The sequence below is a fragment of the Mycetomoellerius zeteki genome, unplaced genomic scaffold (assembly GCF_001594055.1).
Source record: "Mycetomoellerius zeteki isolate Tzet28-1 unplaced genomic scaffold, Tzet1.0 scaffold52, whole genome shotgun sequence".
Classification (NCBI taxonomy): Eukaryota; Metazoa; Arthropoda; class Insecta; order Hymenoptera; family Formicidae; genus Mycetomoellerius; species Mycetomoellerius zeteki.
In genome coordinates, this window is record NW_017257523.1 from 1,454,862 (window position 1) to 1,479,238 (window position 24,377).

The 24,377-nt window shown below is 36.4% G+C and overlaps 2 protein-coding genes across 2 annotated transcripts in view; one reads left to right on the forward strand and one right to left on the reverse strand.

Moving 5' to 3' along the window:
• Positions 1 to 13,135: 13,135 nt before the first annotated feature.
• LOC108727696 (uncharacterized) lies at positions 13,136 to 16,194 on the reverse strand. The gene is made up of 3 exons (XM_018455899.1): positions 15,996 to 16,194; positions 14,933 to 15,357; positions 13,136 to 13,872 (listed from the first exon to the last, which is right to left on the reverse strand). The coding sequence occupies exons 2-3, from the start codon at positions 15,352 to 15,354 to the stop codon at positions 13,158 to 13,160; spliced, it is 1,137 nt and encodes a 378-aa protein (XP_018311401.1). The 5' UTR covers positions 15,355 to 15,357; positions 15,996 to 16,194; the 3' UTR covers positions 13,136 to 13,157.
• Positions 16,195 to 19,294: 3,100 nt separating this feature from the next.
• hwt (SH2 domain-containing adapter heavyweight) overlaps positions 19,295 to 24,377 on the forward strand; it is an 87,803-nt gene continuing 82,720 nt past the window's right edge. The window contains exons 1-2 of the mRNA XM_018455886.1: positions 19,295 to 19,302; positions 22,338 to 22,407. Of these exons, the coding sequence (XP_018311388.1) occupies positions 19,295 to 19,302; positions 22,338 to 22,407 (78 nt within the window). The remainder of the gene's footprint in view (positions 19,303 to 22,337; positions 22,408 to 24,377) is intronic.

Here is a 24,377-nt window from a genome sequence, read left to right on the forward strand (position 1 = left end):
TCCCACCGCCCTCTCATTTCATCCCCATTCTCATTCTCATATTTCGCGCTTTCGCTTACATTTCTCCACGGTCTGCTCAAGACGTCATGCCGTAAATCCATCTCCCACGCTGTATATTCCTCGCGGTTTACGTGCATTATTGCGATTCCTATACCCGCTACGTGATTCCGTTTCCGTATTAGCCGGTACGCGATCAGCAAGGTGAACGTTTTAGACGTTACACGCTTTCAAGAGTTATGCGCTGTCAGTCAAGCCAGTCAGCCAGACTGCATTCGAATTTCTTCTGAACGTTTGATATCAGTTCGTGCTGTTGAAAATCTTACATACGTGTGTTTTATGTATTGACATTCTATACCGACTGTGTATACCGATTGAAGTACAAGAGAAAAGACGTTTTTCCCCGTCAGTCATTGTCTTCTAAGTGAAATGATTCTTGTTATTCCTATGATAGATGTTGTATCTAAACGTTTCTTACATTTCTCTCTTGCTATCAGGTAGGGGAAAGTGGGTGTATTGTGCGCACCTAAAGGGAATTTATTGTCCTGGAATGGTTTTCCAAGTTTCAAGCGATATAAATATGGAGAAATAGAAACTATAAACGTTCTTCTACCATTCACGTATTCTCATATTGAACAGATTTTCATTCAATAAGGTTGTATTTAGCAAAAAAGAAAAAACGGAAAAGCGAAAATATTTCTCGCGCGTCTGGTAATTGTGCACGTGGGTAATTGTTCGCAAAGCAAAAGTCGTAGAAAATGAATGAATTATAGAATGTTGATAAAGAAATCAGAAAATATATTTATTACATTGTAATATAAATATATATTAAATATATTTTAAATATTATATTATATATATTAAGCAAAAATACAAAATTAATATAATAATAATGCACATAGACTTTGGCAAAATATAATGGTAAAATAAAATAATAATGAAAAGAAAAAATGAAAAAATTAGTGCTAGTCATATAGTATATGGAAAATAGGTAATTGTGCCCATTTTAAAACGCTTGCGCACAATTGCCCGCCGCAACCTGATTCGATATGAAATACGATTACTTCAACACTTTCTAATCGAATTTAATAAATAACAGCGCAAAAATGCACATAATAGCATACTTTAATAACGTATGCAACTTTAGACAAACAAATTAAAAATATAGCTTTACCACCTTATTTTCTGAATGCTAAAATAACAAGAAAAGATGTGATTTCACTTTTTTGTATTTTTCTTGTATTCAACGTATTTATGTCGTATCTTTTGTAGTTATATCTTAAGAGGATGACCTCCTGCGTAAAAATTTCACCACGGTGATGCCTTCATCTATTGGAAAAGTACCAAACCAAGATGCGCACAGTTCCCCTACTTTCCCCTACTTCGAATTCACCTTGGGCTGTAGCGTAATGTTATAGTCATACTCTTATCTACTCAAATTTCCAAAATTGATATATTTGCTCCTTTAAAGTGCTTTGCCATACAATGAACAAGACACCACCAACGATAGTATTGCGACAATCGTATTCGGTAACGTTCATATAACGGAATAAAATGGATACTAAATTACAATCGTTTAATTTAAATGAGAAAGGATACTTCTCTTTGTAAAAGAAATTTAATATCCTTCGACAACCACCACACGGTGTTTCTATTATCGCTCTTTCCGGCTCCCGGAGGGTGCTGTATCATTTTACACCGTCCTTCAGCTGGTGATTCCACGAGGTAAACGTGGGGTGCCGCGACGGGATCAATCTTACAGCAAGAACAATGGAGGCGTCGTATGCATTGACGAAAGTCTTCTGTCAACCCTTTGTAGATCCAATGTGATTCCTGTAACGTCGGCGACGACAACGGCGCGATGAAGCGAGGGCTGAGAGTGCCTTCCAACGTCATTCCACCGAAGAGGAAAGGGATGGTGCTGTAACTCTTAATGGAGACGCTTTCGTTCGTGGCAACGCGCTGTCGTCCTCACTGAGGGCTATTTACGACCATTTATTTAATTGGTTCGTCAAAGTCTACGCGATTAATGCGTTGCGATGAAAAAGCGGCACTCTTTCGCCCCTTGCCCAGGACATTTTGAATCGTGGCGTTAAGAACTTATCCGAGTACTATCCGAGCAAAAACGCAAATTTTTTCGGGATACAAAAAGCTTTCGGAAAATTCCTCCACGGAATTGAATTTCGTGTCACTTCTTATTTAAATAAAATATATATAATAATAATCAATAATAAGTTAATGAAGCTACACAAATAAATCAAATAAGTAAGGAAAAGGCCAAAGGCTATCTTGGTATATATAAATTCTAAATACATCTTTTAGTTAGGTACATGAATAGTTTACTGTTGAATAAAACTCAGTCATAAACTTAATAAAACTGTATAAAAATATATTAGGTACCAAGATCTAATTTTGATCGTTCGTATTGATCCTTTCCTTACTTATTTTATTAAAATAATAACCCACGATTATCATTTAATTTAATTTTAAAAAATATTTAAATGACAGTTATATAAAAGTACTCATTGAGATCGCAAATTGTTTCTTATGGAGGCTGCTGTGACACAGGTGTGCTTGGCTTCGATTCGTTTTCATGGCAAATTTAAGGGTATCGGTATCAATCCGCGGAAAACCAGTTTACGAGCTGCTCTATCCCGCTCTGTGATCATGTTAAAACTCAATAAAGCGCTCTGCAAATTCGATAAAAAAGAATTCGTGTAGGATTCGGTAGTAGAATCTTTCTTTTGTCTTCCGTTCGTTTGTAGTATCGGGGACGATCCGTAAAAGGCTGAAGGCTGCAACAAAGAATTCTCCCGAAAGATTCCGATTCGACGGACTCGTGTACGTATATCCCTCTCCCCATACATATGTATGTCCGATACATATGTACGTTGCCGTTGCCAAAGTTTTCGAGAAAAGTTTCGGAGCCCCGGACGAAACGACGGAAACCGTCGGCGAATTACCAACGTAGATGGACTCTCCGGAGGTCGTCCAAACGCGCGGCTACTGTTCAACTCGCCACCAACTTGCGGCTGGACAGAACGGATCTCCCGCCGTGACAGACGACGTTGTCGCATCTTGAAATTCAAAGCGTTTTATCTGCAACGCTCTCGACAGACAGAGGGATGCAAGGGTGAAACCGCAGACGGAAATATCACCCGACCTTGTGCCTTCTCGCGCGAGGATAACGCCACGATTTCAGCGTGTGAATTTAGCGAGAAACGTGATTCTACTTTACTATTCAGAATAGGGTAGAGCGAGGTAGAGCTGAATCAAATCAATATCTCTTTATTAGTAAAAAGAACGTGATCAATAATTTTGTTATTAAATTTATAAATCCTTAAGCTTTACTACTTTAACTTGGATTTTATATAATAAAATAATACATAAACATAATATGTTTATTGTACAACAAAAAATCAATAAAAACACAGAAAGGTTTTGAAATATCTAAAAATTTAACTATAGATACAGATTTGAAAATAATGTTGTTGGTATCGAAGTAATTATGTAGGAATCTCAAGCATGCTGAATAATACCGCAAAAAGTTTTGACAATTTGACAACCAGTTTGAGCGTTCTACATAATTATTTTGATGGTCTAACAAAATGATTTTCAGGTCTGCATCTAGCTAAATTTTTAGATACATCAACAAAATCATTTGTTCCATGAAGGAATTGTCCGATTCGCTCCGAAATTGAAGGGCGAAGCGCATCATCAGTTTACTAGACTGATACAGCAAACCATACACTATAAAATAAAATCATATAAAATCATAATTCCAGAAAATCACAAATTTTGTAACTTTGTAATAAAAAAAAAACGTTAATTCTTAAATTATACGAAATCTCTAGACGCATAAAAAAAATCTTTATAATTTGCATAAGTTTCAACATACATGTAAGAATTAACGTTTTTTTTATTACAGTTACAAAATACAGTTACAAAATTCGTGATTTTTTTAGAATTATGATTTTATATGAGAGATAAAATTTTACGTGCATTTATATCTCCGCGCTTGTATTATCGACTGACAACTGAATCACACAATACAAAACTATTGTCTATTGTTTTCGATGAAAAGAGAAGCGCGCGATAAAACAACTTGTTTGAAACAAAAAATTAACAAATTTAACCATAACTGTTGACTAATTGTATTGAAACTTATATTGATCTAATTTGTCCTTTCATCTGATTAGTCTCGGCCTATTTTAATTGAGAAACGATAATTACGTTCTGCATTAAAATAGTCTTAAGATTATCTATTACAAAAATTATTACAAAAACAAAACTGACGTCAATTTTCGGTTTTATTTGCGTTTGTTAAACAGTAATACTTTTTAAAATATTTATATCTAATAATGAAACATATCTTTTTTGTATCAATTATTTCTACTACCTTTCATCTAAACATATTTATAAAAAATATTTTATTTAGATATAAAGTTGATTTCTTCTTGTTTTTTGTAAAGTGTAACAGCACGCACTTTTCGTGTAAACGCTGGAAATGAGTTCGAGGTGATAATGGGTATTCGTTGTACCCCGTTTCCTTTTTTACTGCACGTAGTAAGGTAATCCTCGAGTTAGACTGACTGAGCACCGCCGCGCCGCGCCGGAGCGCCTGACGTCGCGCTCATCTGTAAATCATGGCGAAAACTGCTGGTGGTACCAACAAGGACAGCCACTTTTCAAAAGAGGTCTCTACATCAAGTTCGTGCGCACAGAACCGCACCGAGCTCGTATATTATCTCTCGATGTTGCACAGCCACGCACCTCTCACGCTTCCCATTTTTCCTGCAGTCCAGAAATGGATATCGAGGCGCTGGATTTTACCACCGGCGATAGTAGCTCCCGGGGATTTCGAGAGTAGTAAAACAGATCTCAAAGAGAACTTGGATAAAACGACTCGTTAGATTGACAGGCGATAAAGACAGAAATATAGAGATCGTTTCGCGATGATCACTTTCGAAAATAAAACGTTGATCGGATGCTGCGACAATATTTGAAAATCTGTCGTTATACAGGATGATCCGAAATTCCCGCATTTGGAGGACAGGATACTTTATGCTATAACAAACAACTTTTTCCTTTAGCAAAATTGCGTCCGATAAATAATTTTTGCGCTTATTTGTTAACTTCAATCTGCTCTCCTGCAAAAACTACTTATCGGACACAATTTTGCTAAAGGAAAAAGTTGTTTTTTGTGCTAAAATGAACTTTTTCTCGTAATAAAATCACATTCGATAATAAATAATTTTTGCGTTTACTCGTATAACTTTAACCTACTCTCTTGCAAAAACTACTGGTCAGATACAATTTTGTAAAAGAAAAAAGTTGTTTCTTTTAGCATAAAGTATCATGTCCTGTACTCTGAATGCGGAAATTTTGGATCACCTTGTATATAACATTAATGTAGAATGTTAATTCTTACATGTATTTATATCATCTTTACAAAATATTTTTTTAATATGTGGCAACATGTTTTAATATAATACAAAATATTTTATTTTCATGTTAATAATTTTATATATTGCTTGCTGTATAGAATGATAAATTTATATATATTACTGCTTTAAAAAATATGCAATAGATAAGATACACTGAAGAAGTTAAATGATAATGATTTTAACATTAGTTAATTAAGTAAAGAAATAACAAAGTATTCAACCATTATATTTAAACATTGCAAATATTAGATAATAATCGAACGAACAATTTTACGTCATATGAGTAAGAAGCGCTTCATTTAGGAAGATAAGTTTTTACTTTAGTGCTATGCTCCCTTTATTGTAATTAAGGAAAGGAGATTGCAGCCAAGAGGATGAGTACTTACGGGGAAATAAGGAAGGTTGTTTAGCCCATACAGGAGGGTGCCGCGCTGAAAGACCAAGCTTTAGGTACAGCTTAACGTCGATAGGGATCCTAACACCTGGGTATGCCATTAAAAAGTTCCTTTTTTCTACATCATCGTAACCATATCCAACTTCTTCCAATACTTTAGCGAACTCAAAAGAACTCGTCGCGGAGGGTTCTCACGTGCTTGTTTGTCTGCAACAAGATAGGTTCCGAGTGTTCTTATGGAGATGGTTACATATATATGTGAGCGATTTCGTGGTGAAACTGAAATGGAGAAGTAAGAGGTTCCATTTCCGCAATTCTTCCATGGGGACAATTACCATTGAAAGCTATTATTATGATGCCGACGTGTTCCAGCGGAAGGAAAAGAACAATGAAAATTACTAAAAGCTATCGTACAGCTTTTCGTATTCTTTTAATCTGCTCGCACTTAGCGATTGATTTTGCATGGTATCGCTGATAAAACTTCGCGCATTTGTTTTTCAGCGGATTTCCTGGGATTAGAATTGATGGTGGGTGGATATTAAAATAACCTATTAATACGAGCCTCACGCATCGGCCGTTGGTCATCGACACGCAGCCGGTGGTGACGTGCGGCCCTTTAATTATCGCTGATAAATCATCGTGCCATATCGCCCCTTATGCTTGGTTAGCTTTATTTTTTTGCTTTTGTAAACAAACAGCGTAATTAAGAAAGTTCTTTATAAGGGAAAAACGATTTTACTGAAGTATCTAAAAATGTATCTAGAAATTTAGACACAATTAAATTTATAATGTCAAATTACATCTATAACTTGAGTTATTTTTAATCATTTCTATAGATCGCCACTGCTATTATCCAATATATTATTAATTTGACTAAAACAATGGAGTTAAACGATTTAACTCAAGAAAATATATTAACTTGAATTAGTTTATTATCTACTGAATGTGTTAATATAGACAATGTTTTCTTTAAAATTAACCACAGAAATGGATTGATTTACATTTTAACATGCATGGAAATTAAAAATAATAAGATGTTATTTAATTCAAAAGATTAAGCTACTATTCGTCCTTTCACATCTAACAGTGTATGTAAAAATTTCAAGCATGATGAACAATGCTACAAATACTTTTTGATATTCTACTAGCAATCAGTTAGAACGTTTTACATAATTATTTTGATCATTATTATTATTACACAACAAAATTACAATATTTTCAGATATCTATCTACATTGTTAGATACTTTAGCAAAACCATCCTTTTCGTACATCTTACTTTTTATAGTGCTGGCTGATTTGTCCGACTGATGCATGCCATGCATACTTCTCAGATTTATTCGTGCGTGTGTGTGATGAAAAGCGTTAAAATATTTACAGTAATAATACTGACGTACGATTTTTGCTATTTATTTATAATGTTTTCATTTGTTTGACGTAAAATAAGCTTCCATTAGAGGAAATTTTTTTTTTTGTGAAATCTCGGAAAAAGTACCCCGATGGCCAGCGAGAAGGCCATTTCGGTACGTATTATCTCACGCCAATTCACCCTGACGTTCAACTGTTACGCTGTTTGGAAAAGAAACGCGACGGGCATTTCAACCCTACCGATGTCTCGTCCGTTTTTCGCGCGCGTTTCCTGCGAGTGCGTATTTATTCGTGCGTGCGCCCGACGGTGGGCGAATGCGTATTGTTGCGAAATTATCGGCATTGTCATGCGCGACTCGATTTATTTTGTCTATTCGGCGGAAAAGTGCTTTCATTTGGCACGACCGACAGAAAGGGACGTCAAAACCATGGAGAAAGAGAAACAGATGGAATGTCATGGAACGAAGTTCGTTCAACGAACAGAGACGGGCGGACGAGCGCAATGCTCGCCCCAGGCGTTCACTGCGACAAAAGCTCTTAATTCGACAATGCTTCCGTCGAAAAGGAACAATAGTCGACTTTCAGTAAATAACGATTCCTTCGATCCTTCCAACACCAATCTTCTAGTCCTCCGCGCGCCTTTTGAAAATGTCGTTCCATATTAAAATACCAAACAGTACGATTTTAATCGCGTAAAAATGACAATAATAAGCGTATCTAACGAGATCGTAATAGGATCGTTTGGCAACGTTAGACCGAACTGTGATTTTTAGATAATCGAACATTCCTGTATTGCGATTTCTAAGATTTTGTCGAATTGTCGATAATTGCGATTCCTGTATTGCGATTTCTAAGATTTTGCCGAATCCCCGAGGTAATTATGGAGGAGAAAATTAGGATTTTTTTTGTTAAGATTGCTCAGCGTCGGAGAACGTGATTCGACCGAGCGAGTGAGTGGGCGAACGACGAAGAATTCGAAATCGGATTAGCGAGAGCGATGGGACGCTCGATTTCGTTCCCGCCTGTTTCGACGCTTTCATTTTTCCGTCCCTCCAAGAGCCAGATATTTGCATTACAAATATACCTTCACCGGGGTTTTTCTCGTTTCATTAAATTCGCTTTTTCCTCGAGACGTACCTCTTCCTCTTCGGCCTGTCTTTCCATCGTCATGAATGTACTCCCGCATTCATCCCCATTCTAGCGCGAAAGGGTTGTATTAAGAATTTTAATACCGCGGGAAAAAGTTTGTCTCCACCGAATACAGAAATCGTTTGTTCCACGGACGTGCCCCGAAATATAAGATATCATAGCGTTAATTATTAGCCGACGAGTACTGAAAAGTTTCTCTTGTGATCGTTCCTGCTTGTTAATAATTGCTTTTCTGAAAGATTGTCGACTACATGATGGTAATTACTTTTAATGTCTACAAGAATGAATAGATTGTCTTGCAAATCATGAGGTAGATATTAATATTAATTTTTAATAATCCTTTATATTTTATTCTAATGAAAAAATTTTACGCAACGAGTAATGTTTAAAATTTGAACGCTTTTCGAGTTTCTAAGAAATCGGCACTATTCATTAGCGATTAATTTATCGTTATAACAGGAAAATCATTTGACTTCCATCCTCTTGATATTCTTTTTGAAAGTATGCATACAATTTTTTAATTTAATTTATTAATTCTCCGAAGCTGTGACGGCATATTATGGCAGATTTATTAGATTCACTTCAGTTATAAATCTCTTTGTCATAAATGCCAAACAATATTCTTTATATTACATCTATAAATTTATATTATTTTTATTAAAATACACTTACAATTTGTATTCATTCTCTTTATACGAGTTTTGTCGTTGTAATTTCTTGAAATTAATTACTGCCTTTTAATTAACATAAATTAAATGAGTTTTACAGACCTAGCGTCCTTAACTGTATTACATATTTCAACTTCAGAGAATTAATTAGAAATGAATTAAAGAACATCTTATAAGATGATATTTTCAGTGTTACGTATAATTCTTGCGTTTGTATTTTGACACGCTACGATTCCCACTGGATTTCCGTCTCAATGATGGATGTTTACTCGTCGCAAATCTTTATTTCTCGAGTTCGCTCGGATGATAATCGCGTACGTGCCGCGCGATCAGATGTTCCGATCAGAAACGGTTACACGGATTTGTTCGTTACGTTGACGTCCCGGTAGTTATATCCTGACGAAATTGAGATACGATCGGTCGGCCTCCCACGCGGTCGGCGTGTAACGCTAACGTGAATTATGGAGCTCGCGTGCCATGCGATACGCAGGCGGCAGTCGAAAGATACGAACGCCGTCATTTTTTGGCGTGAGGTATTTACGTGGGAACACGATCTTCCCAAATCCCCTGCGCTATCGATATGTTTTACGAGCATGCACGCGATGATGTACAACCGTGCTGCAGATCGAGACACTCGAGAGAAACATATCTCACTAGAGAGAGAGAAGATCGGAGATACTCTCTTGACATCACAATATTCACTCTAAATTTCTTAAAATCTCACTCCAAGAGTATGAAAAATACAACCATTCTTGAAAAAAGTGAAAATATTTCTTGGGGAAAAAAAAAATTTTTTTTTCCACTCTTTTTAAAGTGAATTTTTACTCTAAGGAAGTGAAATCTCACTCTAAGAAAAAGTGATTTATATTTCACTCTAAAAAAAGTGAAAATTGTCACTTTTTTTTAAGAAGTAAAATATTTTCACTTTTTTCAAGGATGGATTGTATTTTCACTTTCTTGGAGATTTCACTGCAAGAAATTTAGAGTGTTGTTATAATTAAATATCGGATTTTTTATGCAGACAAAATGTGAAAATATACATAAAATATGGAAATATGCACAAATATGCAAATATGCACAAATAAATATGTATTTTTAGAATGCTTTTTCACATAAGACAAATTTCTATCTTGGTCTCACTTCCCAATCTGCTTTTTAAAAAAATATGCAATTATATAAAAATCCGATGTCTAGTTGTAACATAAGAGGTACTTTAGATCTACCGAGTTATCATTGATTTAGAATTTTTTTAATTAATTTGAAGTCAATTTTTTCAACAAAAACATTGAGAGACCATTAGCTTTTAAGTTGTTGAAAAGGTTTGTTGAAAACTAAGCTAAGAGCGTGGCAAATATAGTAATAAAATTTTATCCTTTATTAAATTTTAAATCGACCTGACTCTCTCTTTCTCTCTTTTTCTTGCAACATCTCAGAATTGTTACAAAAGTACTTAATATTAAAATTGAAAGATTACGATAGACAATAATTTTTTAATTCTCTCTTTTCTTTTAGGAAAATTTGATTTTAAACTAGAATATCTATATAAAGTAAGTGAAAGATAAATTGTTAAGTTTTTAGGATATACATAGTGACAACGAAATGTGTTATATTCCTATCGTTTTGTTCATATATAGCATTTTAAAAACTCACACACAGCTGACAAAAAACGTTATAGGCCCGAGTTCTTATACAAAGTCTCGTGTCTACATCTAGTCTGTAACACAGTCTTAATTAAAGTTGGCTGACTTCTGGCTTGTTGCGTCTTTCGCGCCACTCGTCAGGCTCGTCCCCAGGGGTGCAATTTACTCGCATCTTCTCCTTTCATCCCTTCACTCAATCCTACGAAGCAGCCGGTTTTAACTTGTCGTGTCTGCATTTATTTCATCTAGCTTCTTAAATACACGGTGACGAGGTGCCGTCTTATTTTACATCATCTACCGCTGATCGGCTTATTAATTTATGCGAGAGAGGTTTTAATGAGGAGAAAAGGCCATTAACTTTCGTCTGATAATCGCCTCTTATCCGTCATCAACTTTTTCTTTCGCGTCGCTGTTTTACATAGAAATAACAAATATGTATATTAATGCGGTGTCACGTTTTTCTAATTTATTGAAGTAGAAAGCGAACTTTTTTCATTATGAATTTAATATGTTTTCTTGATTGCTGTTATTTGTTATGAAAAAAATATGAGATCGCACGCAAAAGTACTTACATACTAAGAAACGACGAAGTAAAGCCGAACACGCATGAAACAAATTTAAATTTTTTATAATATACAATCGCGCGAAATAAATTTATGTGCATGAATCAGAAGTAGCAGATGTTTCAAAACAAAATCAGTTACAATAAAGTATCTTCTTTAAGGTGCGCAATCTCTTTGTAAACCGGTTAATTAAAAATCAGCGAATAATCCGAAATGCAATTACAGAAGGTAAAGGGTAGCTATCGTGGGGTTAGGCATTGTCTTGAATAAGAATCACCCCGATTGTTTCTGAGCATAATTTGAAATGGCATTCCCTTTTTGTACGATTATAAACCTAGGTCTGGTGTGGTATCCTCTTTAAGGCATTCGATGGTCAGAGGTCCTTCTTGGTCTTTACCATGTAAAACAGTCCCTGCATCCCTTTGTCCGTCGGAGCAGCGTCGAACGTTAAAGTTCTGACCAAACGAAATGACAGGCCGCTCGCATTGTGTATGGACAAGAGTTTCTTTACGACACGATCCGTTCGATATTTATTTAGTAGGAACGAAGGCGTACTTCACCCATGGGACCGTCTCAGATTTTCATGGCGCAAGAAATAGATTTCAACCTTCGTTTCCTTTTCCACAGAGTGTCGTTGATTTTTCAATATGATTTTCCATAAATGTGCATAATAATTTAACATAAATTACTTTTTTCTAAGCTTGATAATAATTTATCACAAAGAATGCTCATTCAAATGTTACTAATATCTGTAAAAAATAATTATATAATTTTTTCTTTTAACTGTTCGGAGCCGATCTTAATTACTATAATATGGCATATCCGAGTTTACTTTTACTCTGCTATGCTGTAACTTTTATTAATGAAGCTACATTTTCTTATTATTGTGAGACTTCTTGTTTAACGTTTTGATTGAAAAAAAAATTGTTACACACAATATGTTCATTTTTGTGCAATACTTTTTATAATACTAGTGTGGTAAATATGTGATAAAATGATATATGTAGAATGGTACCGAAAGGTTAACTGTTATACGAATAAAAAACAACTACAAATAAAATGAAATGAATAAAATCGCGCAATTTGTCTTTGATACTGACATATTTTATTGACTTCGAGACATCAGGATACTATCTATAATCGCGCATTCGAGACAAAATTGCGCGCCATTCTTTGCCCATGCCGACATTATAAATGGGACGTTATAAACGTGTAGGTGTCGTTTCGTCGAGCGATGGTGATGCGGTCGTGGATGTACAGGGGGACCCACCATTAGCCTGCAGGTGTTGGATATCCCAGCCACGCCATCACTCCCTCATTCCGGACGATCATGCTCAAGATGATCCCCGGAACGACAGGCGGAAGTCTCGCTATCTCGCGCCGGAATGGAGAGTGGCGGAGAGAGTAAATAATCCTCTTCTGTATTATCCCTGCGGGTTCCTGAAAATCGTCGTTAATGCGTTCTACAAAATCGCCCCGCATCTTGGCGCCGTCGATGACCAGATTCGCTTTGTTGTTTGCTAATTGTTATTTTGACGAGCTCGACTCGCAGCTTGTTACCTATTAACGGAATTGTCGACTCTGTTTGATGTATTGGTATCGACACTTCAGTTACTCGTTCAGCGTTACAGAAGGGAGGAATGTATGTTTCCTACTAGTATTCCATTTAATTCAACAATTACGAGAGGAAACAATCAGTTTGCACGTCTTTGTGTTATGCGATTCGGAGATCGAGAATGATTGAACATGTTGATCAATACCTCTCCAAAGACAAATCACAATTCAGAAAAAGATATTTTGTAATCGCTCTGATAAACATTGGCGTATTGCGAGAATTACACTAATTTGCTGAATATCATTAATTTAATTCGGTATAATTAATGATTGGCAAAAAAATCGTAATTGTACTCATGAGAGTATCTTAAAGTTGGCTTAAATATAACGCTGCATCCATGGGGATTCCTTCCTGTAATTACACTTATCCTCGTGAATTTGCTTACGATAACGTTTCGGTCTGACTCGGCAGCCGTATTCGGACCACCTGCATTCTACTTGCTCGTCAGGGTCTAATTCTGGCTGGGCGGGATAATCGAATCCGTCCAAGTCTCTTTGATGGCTCTTGTAGTTGCATTTCTGTTCATGTATGTATTTTCGCCTCCTCGGAATATTCACCATGCAACCATACTGCTTAAACTTGCACTGCACCAATTCTTCGGGATCGCCGCCATAATCGTTACCGGCGATCGTCGAGAATGTGAAACCATCGCTCATATCGTTCGTATTCCGGAATACGTCTTCTTCATGGCTTTTGTAGTTGCATTTCTGCTCGTGTATGTATTTCCGCCTCCTCGGAATATTCACCATACAACCATACTGCTTAAACTTACATTGCACCAATTCTTCAAGATCGCCGCCGTAATCATTATCGGCGATCGTCGCAGACGCGAAATCGTCGCTCATATCGTTCACGCTTTGGAATATGTCTTTGGTCTTGTAGATGCAATACTGCTCATGAATGCTGCGTCTCCACGGAACTGTTCGTACCCTGCATCCTGCTGCAGAATACGAACAATCTACCAAATCGTCATGGCCGTGATGAAGATCGGTTGGCATATGTTTCTCCTCCAAGTGCGGTCGAAACTGGCACCTGAAATTATGATTTTAATATTAGCATTAACCCAGCAAACCCAAATAACATAATCGTTAGTTATAATTTCCCGTTCAATAATATAACTGTACTGCGACTCATGTTATATTAGAGAAAATTATGATTGTAATATAACTCGTGTGTTATATTAGAGCAATGATGCACAACCTGTATCCCTAATTAATTTTTTCCAACCCTCTGTGCTTGCTCATAGTCGAAAATATAAAATTATATTTTTTATTTTAGGTAATATATCAAAATAATAACATTTTGCGTAACAGTTTAACAGTTTCATTTTTGAGATGTATTTTAAAAAATCTTTAAGAATTCATATTCGAAAAAATGTAGTTTATATTTGATAAATAAATGACATCTTTATAAAATATTTGATTTTTATAAATTATCTTGATTTTTTATTTCCTTACCGATGACTAATGAGATAAAATTCAAAGTTAATTATTCTCATAATTATTTTTACGCAAAGTGTACAATCATTAAAATAAACAAAACTGGAATAAAGAAACAGATAAAAAAATTGTATCTTAATATTAATAAAGAAATTATACGTATATAATAATCATATATAATAAAATTATATAAGTAATATAGTGAATTATATTACGCGGAAATAGACATTGTGTGAAATAGACATTATGTAGCCTGCAAGATTTTGATATATCTAAAAACGGCCCTTAGATTAAAAAGATTGCGCTGTTAGAATATTGATGTTTGCTGGGAATGAACCAGAACTCTAGATATTAGAATAACAAGAATAGTGGAATCTTTTGATTTATGATTGTCGATAATCACATTTCGCTATTGGCTCTTCTCTTTTCGACCATTATTTTAGATTTAATTACTTTATCATCCAATGAGCGTTCAGCGATTCTTTAATATGATTGATTTTTAATCCAGATTAAGTTAAGGATGACGTATTTGCGCTACTCTTGTTAATATCTATATAACTCTAAAAATGGGCACATGCAATTCATGCAAAATACGATTGACACTTGAAGATTACAAATGATAACGACGATAAGAATAAAGCTTTTGTTTCTACCTCGACTCATGAAGCACTCGCAGGTGCTCCGGTATTTTTACCCAGCATCCTAGATGAGAATACGAGCAGAATTCGAGACGTTGATTTTCAGACGGCACGGACGGTTTCCAAGCTCTCCTCTCATTATCCAGAAAATCGTTCATCGACGGCGCGCTAGGATTATAATCATCATAACGACGCGATGACATGGGATGCGGCATCAAATGTACCGGCTCAGATGTGTCCTTCTGTGGCGACAGGATCTCCATATTCAACGGTGCCGCACACGTGAAGCAGTTATAATAATAAGGCTTGCAACGGTGGCATACGGTGTGCCCGTTAATGCACGAGTATCTGGGCGTAAGTTCCATCTCCATGAAGCAAATGGGACAGAGGCCTTCTGTCTTGAAGCGCTCGTAGAGATTCGGATACAGAGTATCCATGACCTATCGAGGAGGCGGTTATTTAGTGCTATAGTCCTTCGGTTGTCCTTCTTATCGGTCTTTCGGACCGAGATTGAGACGAATCTACTTCTCAGCTGAGTACAAGCAAAGCCAAAGAAAAGCCGACCGCTCGCTCCGCTTCTACCGCGAGAAGATGAAGAGAAATTACTCCGTGCTCTTTTACTCGCGCAGAAGCGCAAGCCAAGTTGCTCTTTTGCTATGAAGATTTATGTGCAATTCAATATAGAATAATGGAGGACTTAAGAGAGGCGAACGAGGGTTACTGCTAAAGTGCAAACAGGATTAGGACGAATGAGCGGCGCTAGTGTGCTCGTTCAAAGATGCGACCTGTGATTATTTAATCAAGTGCGCTTTGAATTTTGTACCTGATAACGATCACGAAAAAATCACATTCTCCGATATTTAACTGATATCCACGCACACGTATTATTGATGACCCTTATAAAAGTTTATTTCAAATATCTAATCGTAAAGCGAATTTTAAAAATTATAGAGATAATTGACTTTTTTTAGTTATTATTATCGTACATTATTTCATATCATATGTCAATATTTATTATGCAATTCAACGACTTTTCTTAGACCATCGAATTTTTATTAACGATAAAGTTACTACTTACTTTATTTAGCTATTTTCCACTCGAGATGGAAAACAGAGGCAAGAATTACACGCGCGATGGGGAACAGGAAAAAAAATAGCCGGAGCGACACGTACACTTCCGAAAGCACGGGCACCGTGTGTCATCGTCAGTCTGTCACCGTTCCCTTATCTGCCGAGACCGATAGCGCGACTTTATCTGATAAAACGTTCCGCTCATGATAGAGAACTGCTTCCACGTTTTGCTACGCCAGATAAAACGCTCGCGCTCGGGCGGGACAATACGGCAGGAGAGGAAAAAAAATGCTTGCTCTCGTTGCTATGCGCTTCGCGTCACCAAATGGTAACCGCCGCCGGTATTTATTATACTCGTTACATATGCAGATAAAAAATTGAGAATATAAGGCGGGCGTGCTTTTTCGCCGGCGGGTCGTTTTGCACGCGCCGTGCTTGGAATTAATTAACGATTATTCATATGTCTCCGTAATATTGCAGAGCGTCGCAGAGATTTCTCGAGATTTCTCGTTCGCGCACGAATTCCTCGATCAAATCAGAATTGATATTTTCCTTTTATAAATTCTCGTTGGAGAGGATTTCTCGTCAAAAAAAAATCGGCTTTGAATTATTCGCTGACTCTGTGGATAAAATAAAAAATACAGAAAAATTCGAGATCTCATAGGAATATGATTGAAAAAATATCGCACTTCTCTGTCAGACGAGTCAACGCATGATAGAATAGCGTCGTTTCACGCTATTCTTTCAAATAGCATCACGTAAGCGTTAATTGATGACAGCTAATTATATATGAAAAATTGGCAACATGTGCAAACGTAATTATGATTGCGTCGCATATATACGCACTCATGTCACGTATCGTATTACGTTCGCTTTGGCGATGCACAATCTCTAAATTAAATCTGCGATCACATGTCACATCGTTATATATCACTATGAAAATTTCTGCTGGCCTCGCGTTATTTAATCTTGGATACGATGAACCTGGAAGCGTTATCTGCGCGATAGTAATATAGCTTGCACAAACGATGGAATTCAGCAGGTACGGAGATACCTAGTAGTTGTGCGGAAATGGATTTTCTCGATTTAATGAATATAATTTCGATGGCTAATCGAGTGCCGCAACCACTCTATTAGGGAAGTATTGTCGAGTTAATTAATCGAACGGTTAACGTAATGTCGAAATTCGATCATTATCGCCGGCGGAAATATATATAATATTTAGTTATATTGATGTCGCAGATGATGAATTTTTAATTACTTCATTTTTCATTGGACAACATCATCTTGTTGTCCAAACCGCGAATTTCACAGAAGAGAATAAAAAATCATATAAGATTCGAACTGTCCGAACTATCAAATCGTCTGATGTTTCCGAGCACTAATTTGAACCGACTTTTGTATGCAGGATGGTAGTTTTAACAAAATCGATAACAGGGAAAGAAATATATTAGTATCTGTCTAATTTTAACGCGGCGTTAAGGTTAGACAGAGATACTAATATATTTCTCTCTCTGTTATCGATTTTGTTAAAACTACTACCCTGCATACAAAAGTTGGTTCAAATCGTTTTGTATCGCGACTCTGATTAGAGGGTCTCTATCCTGGATAAGTCATAAAATTTTAAAATCGTAAATGTGATAATTACAAATTATATTTAATGATGAAAAATGAGAAGTTGCTAGAAAACAGGAAGAATCGGATCTCTTGATCTTTCGTAAACATCACGCGCGAATATCCGCGAATAATGAAAGCAGATACTTTCGCGTGATATTTCACACCGGTTCCCTTAACGACCGTCCCTCATTTAAATCCCCGCGCGTACGACGCATCAAAGATACGACTGAACTACCCTGCCTACCACGAGGGTAATACTCGCTGACCATAAGTCACTTATGTAAATCTGCGAGATGGAAACACGCGTCGGGCAACAGTGACGGCGTGCTGACTACGAGGAAGAGGAACCCCAAATTCAACGCAACATTCAACGTTCTGCTACGATTTACAAGTTATATAACAGTTATTTAAAATTTACAAGCTCTTACGTAAACACTTTGTCTTCGTAACTTTTAAAGAATCGTTGATAGAGATTGTCGAATAGGTAATAATATTTTTTAGCCATTCTTTTTTTAGTTTATTTCTCATATCTTCATAGATTAATGTACTCGCGAGTCGCGGTAAGATCTAAGGGAACTGTTTAATAATTTTTCCTTGCGCCACTCAATTCACCCTCTAACGCACCGAGAAAGGGAGAGGGGAAAGTATTCTGGAGTAGGTACAGATACGGTACCGAGAAACGGGACGAAATAAGCCGGCAGCTTGGTATTCAAGCACCCCGAGCCTCTCTTCCCAAGACGTCAATTTACTCTTATTGCCTTTTTCGTAGCGATATTGCGCCATCAAATTTTTCCGGAAAATCTCCGCTCGCGATATTCGCGTGATTTCGTCCATCGCGTCGCAAATGGTTTTGCATATGGTCGCCCTATTCACGCGACATGATTATTTATGCAGCCAACTTTCAGGTCAGGTTTGAGGTAGCTCATTACGTTGATGAAAAGCATTATCGTCATCTGGGCAAAGTAGAGCTAAATGTCAGGGCCAATGGAATATCTTGCGGTTTGTGTATTCGCTTTTTGGCTTATGTTTCTACTTTGAGGATGTACATTAATGTTACATGCATTTTACATGCAATACATAAATTATAAAATTATAAATATGTTAATAATAGGGTAGGACGGGATTATTCCGTCTGTTTCAATTTTAGAGTAATACGAAAATTTACGATGACAAACAATGTCTCATTGCAGTGATGTGCTTACAATTACATTATATTATAAAGAGCAATCATGTGATTGCTCTGTGAGAGTACAAACACAATCTTTAAATAATCAACGTGTGCTGTTCACAAACATAAACGTTATCGCGAGAAATGGAAACGAAAAAGCCCCGCTCTGCCCTATATATTATATTATTAATATTAATACCTTCAGCATCTAAAACTGTGGTTATACGGTTTCGATTCCTGCCGTGCTGTAATAGTCGTTCCTAAAACTGCTGATTTATCTTTCGTATATCCTCCGCAGCGCTAGAGCTATCCACACATTAGCCTTCTAATCTCCAATCACCCCAAAAGGTCGTGCAGCGAATTTTAGCGAGCAGTAAAGCATTCCTGATCAATAAAGGAGACTAACAGTCGTTGTGCAGCTTAATCTTGCGACTAGCTTTGTGATTGATTCGAGCATATTTCCAGCTTTTACGCAGAGCATGATCGATCTCACTCGAAATCCTATCAACAATATAGCCGTAATGACCTGGTTAGCTTTTCACACGAAGAAATTATTAAACTCTTAGGATAGTAATAAAAATCGAAATAAATTACTTCCCAATTGAATCAAATGCATACGTTGGCGAATATTTTTCGATGGCTGATCGCATTTCAAATTGAACTTTTCAATATCCAATAACATATCCACCTTTGTAGCACAAAGCAATGCGCAATCAGTCAGTCGAAACAAATTCCCTTGCTTATAAACACCGCTTTTTCTTCTCGAATATCCGACTATGTTCGTGAGGGCGGATTCGAACCGTGCAATATGTCGCATAATTCGACCATTCCTCATACTACCTTTGCGTGAATTCGAAGGGAACAGACTTCAGCATGTGTAGACACGCATGTATCGCTCGTAGTTTCATAAATACGCGGAATACACACAGCTCCCTTTATACATAGCTAAAGCGAAGTCACGGAATGTAAAATCGATTTGGAAGATATCAGGATCTTGTTGTTTGACGAGAGGGTAGAACGCTTTTCTGAAATTGATGAATGCTTCCATAAATTGTTGCCATCCGCCATGTGTTACGTCAGACAAAAATCGACCAGGAAATCTTACAATATTTATTTTCCATCACAATTATTAATAATATACGAGACGTTCCTGGGTTAAACCGTCAAATTTAAAATATGAATTTAGGACCTCAAAACAAACAAAATTTTCCCCTCGAAGTTTGTTCACAAACGCTGTTTAAGACAGAGCTGGGATTTATACCGATCGGCATTTAGGCTGCGCGAGGGTTGGTGAAGTGAGGGGCAGGAACCAAGCTGAAAATCGGCTGAAATGTGCAACTAAATTCCAGCTCTGGTTTAAGAAATATTAACTTCTTAAATTACAGAACACTAAAGGAATGAACAATATCAAAGTAATTTTTAGTCTTGTTTATTTTGAAGCATAAAGTGTATAAAGTACCCGTTAATGATCTTCATTTGTTAAAACGGAGCATAATGCAAGCGTGGAAAGAAATTAGAGATGCACAATGTCAGTCAGTTACTCGTCCTCTCATCGATAGCTGCAATGATTATTTCAAGGCCGAAGGCCATTACATATATATTTTTTTAACAAAAATATTTTATAATTAAATAATTTGATTATTGTAAAAGCAAAGGAGATTACTTTGAAATTATTCATTCTTCTAATTCTGTAACTCACAGAATATATATAGGAATGAATAATGTCTAAATAATCTAGACATCCCCTTTATTGCTTTTATGATAATTAAAATTAAGTTACAAATGTTATTAACATTAACAAAGTTACAGAACTACGAGTATAGGAATGAATAATATTGAAATAATTTAGGTTTATCTTCTTTATTGCTTTTGCAATAATCAAAATGTAATAATTAAACAAAGAAGTCGATATCTCGTTGAACGAAGCGTTTGTGAGAAAATTTTTAGAGGAAAATTTGTTTTGAGTTCTTCCTATAAATTTATATTTTAAGTTTGGCGGTTTAACCAGGGAACATCTTGTACATGACGCGCGTGTTTACAAATTCTTTTTTATGTTCATAAAAGAGAACACGCGCAGCGAAACTTTTTGCTGTTGAAAGTTGCTGTAGGCAACTCTCTTCAAGAAATTAAGCGTTTTCATGTGCTGCCGGTTTGTAGCATTCTTCGGAGGCAGTTGAAAGCTCGACCTGCTTTCTCGCGCGGCAATCTCGCGTCTCACAAAGGAAACTTTTGTATTCACGAGTATGATAATGTCCCTCCATAAGCCTTCTTCGCACCTGTGCAGTCAGCTGCGAATGTTTGCGTCACGAGCTTGTAAACGAGTGGATATACATGAGTACCTGAGGGATATACGAAGCATCGAAAACGCCACGCCAGCAAGGTTTCAGGATCGTGCAAAGATCCAGGAATAATTTTACATATTTCAGCTCGGCTTGCTGCGACGACGGTGAACAACAAAGAAGCTTACCTGTTGTCTATGTCGAGGCCCGGCGAGGAGCAACGCGATGTGTGCGAAACGCTTTTATCCGAGCACTACTCCGATAAGATTTATACGATCATGTGTTTGGCTTGATATCTATTATCTGTCCGCGTTGCGTCTTGACAATGTAGTGAGCGGCATCCACGATGTGTTCGCGCTCAGAGGTCACATATGTTCTTGTCAAGCTTGTCAGTCTGACAAATCGATTATATACACTTCATTTGAGACGTAGCGATACAACGCACACAGTTTTAGATTCTATATTAACGTTTTTGCTTTTAATTTTTTGGCAAGTGTTGATGTCAACAATTAAAAGTCTAAATTTTACAATGTGTAAAAAAGAGAAGTTATTGATAAACAAATTAATTTATATAAGATTAACAGATCCAATAGCTATTAGATTAACAACCGGTAATTCAAAAATACATTCCACTATTTTCACTGTAAAAAGTATAATGTTTAAAGTGTTTACACTTAAAACATCTTTACAAAACAAACGTTCAATAATAAAAGATATTTTAATTTTAAACATTTTAGTGTTTTAAATCCATACGTAGTGTTTTGTTTATTGAAAAAATTTTAAACTGAAACATTTTTAAGTGTTTAAAAACTAGGGATAAGAATAAAACATTTTAATGTCTTGAAATTAAACACTTCTTTTACAAGTATTTCTAAAGAGAAAAAGTGGTAAAGAAGAAAATTAACAGAAAATTCTAATAAGATTGGATAAGATTCGATAAGATTGGAAAACCAAGGATATAAACTGCTTGATGTCGCAGCGCCTACAAACTTGGCGCCACATTTCAAAGCCGAGAATGAAGTCTCGCCAGCAGAGAGCTCCGTTGTCGGGGGCGCGAAGTCGGGGATGCAATCGATTGCGATATATCGCAAGCACCCTCGGCGCCGGGAGGGTGGCGGCGCTTGCGCCCCGGTAAGCTCGTGCGGATTGGCCGGCGATGATGTCATACGGTGCTCCCCTAGGTCTCTGATATCATCTGCGGGCTTTTCTGCAGTCCACACCGACCACTCGAGCGGCGTAGCCGTGCCATCGGAGATATTGCCACCTGTGCTTAACATTCACGCAGTGCTATCCGATCAGCGCCGGCTGCGAGCCCTGAGTCTGAAGCCCCGTGGTTGCATCCAGTCGGCAGAGAGGTGAGTCCATTTCAGCTACCTTCGGGATCGTGCTGCTCTGTATATTCCCAGACCGAGCTAACGACGCGACGTTTCGTCACCGCACGTACACACGTCGACCTATCGGTGTAAACATACGTTCATCTTCCACATCTCCGATCGTATTTGATCGATTCAAATCCAATTTTGATCCTCGAGCAGAATTCGAGTTGTGAATCAGCTGTGAGATGCTGGCAATTTTGATCATATCTCGAAAAGTAATTTTTTTTAATTTTTTCCGAGGTCGAAAAGATTTTACAGATTGCTCTCAGGAAATTATAAGCTTTTTTGAGAGGTACAACGCTATCTATAGCTTCTGCGGTGAAAGCAGCATTCGCGAACACGTGGATGTAGTAGTGCAGTCCTGTCAGAAGAGCCTTTTTATTTTTGCCGGAGAATTTGCTTCGTTGTGAAATCAATTTTGATAACTATTCTTTCTACAACATCGAAGAAATTATTAATTTGCTTCGTTGGCAAGTGCTGCGTAGTTCGATAATCTTTAAATAGTATTATACTGACGTCGAGACATTTCGTATTCTTTTTCTTATGTAAATTGATTTTAACTTTTTCTTAAACACGACAGAAATATTATATATAAATATATATTTATATATAAAATAATCGATAATATCTCTCGTTTGTTAAATTTCGATGAAAATCGTCGATTTGCGCTATCACAAAATTTACCTCGTTCGCTCCAGTTCGCATTGTTAAAAATGCATGCTGACTCTAGGTTGAACAATCTTTATTCTCGAAAATGTTGTTAACCACAGGTAAAACAGCGTACGCTGATGAATGTTGAACAAACTCGGATCTCGAGGGGATAATTGCATTGGCGTGTTACTACATTGCATCCCAGAGCGCTAGGCTGCGTTTCACTGAAACGTCAATGGGAGTTTGTATGAACATATAGGACAACGATCTACAGAGTTCAACTTCCTCAGTTTTGTGCTAACACGAGCAACTTTAAAGCTTGTTTGTGAGATGTTGCACGCTGGCAGGAAACTGCAGCGAGGTATCGCATTTATGGTTCTCTATAAATATAGAATATACATATCTACGATATGTCGAACGAATTGCCAGTATTTTGCAAACATTATTCTGAAAAGATTTCCTTTCTCTTTCTGCTCTCTCATATATCATTTCACAAAATTATTTATTGTATTTGATATACGTAACGTGATATAAATAGAATCCATTTCAATGAAACATGACAAAATTAATCGCATATTATAAATAAATTACAATAAAAACCGGCCTAATTAGAGCTAATACACGGTTGTTATTTGTGTCTGTTATACAGATTTATTCATAATATGTATAATCAACGTTTCGGCTGTTCTTTACAGCCATCTTCAGGATATTCACATTTAATTCCGATCGTTCTCAAATAAATGTAAGTGCTTTTTCAAAATCCTTGAGTGGTTCCTCATTGCATTATGAGCACAGCTCTTCTTAATCAATGTCATAATTGTTAAGTACAAATAATAACCGTGTATTAGCTCTAATTAGCCCGGTTTTTATTGTAATTTGTTTTGAATAATGAGAGCTCGATAAAAATTGTTTATATTGCATAATATAAATAATATTTGCGTACTTGGATAGTCCAATATAGTAACGATGTAAAGGCAAATATGTTTTTTAAAAATATGTTTTAAAAGAAAGAAAGAAAATGATTTAAACAAAGAAAATATTAGAAGAAAATATTTTAATTTTGGACACAAATAGTGACAATTGACTGTTACATTTGTAACAGTCAAATATTACTTTTATATTATTAAATAAAGAAAAGTATGTTTTTAAAGTTGGAATGAAGTAATATTATATTTGCACGTATTTTATAGTTATTTTATGATAATTCTTCTTTGAATATAGATCTTTTGTTATTTGTTAACATAAATTGTCATTGTGTCTTGGACAATTAAATAAAACTGACAAATATTATTAGCTAT

Coding starts and splice junctions, on each gene's coding strand:
- LOC108727696 (XM_018455899.1), bottom strand. CDS start 15,354: ATGGATACTCTGTATCCGAATCTCTACGAGCGCTTCAAGACAGAAGGC. Junction 13,873..14,932: donor CGAGTGCTTCATGAGTCGAG/GTAGAAACAAAA, acceptor TCATAATTTCAG/GTGCCAGTTTCGACCGCACT.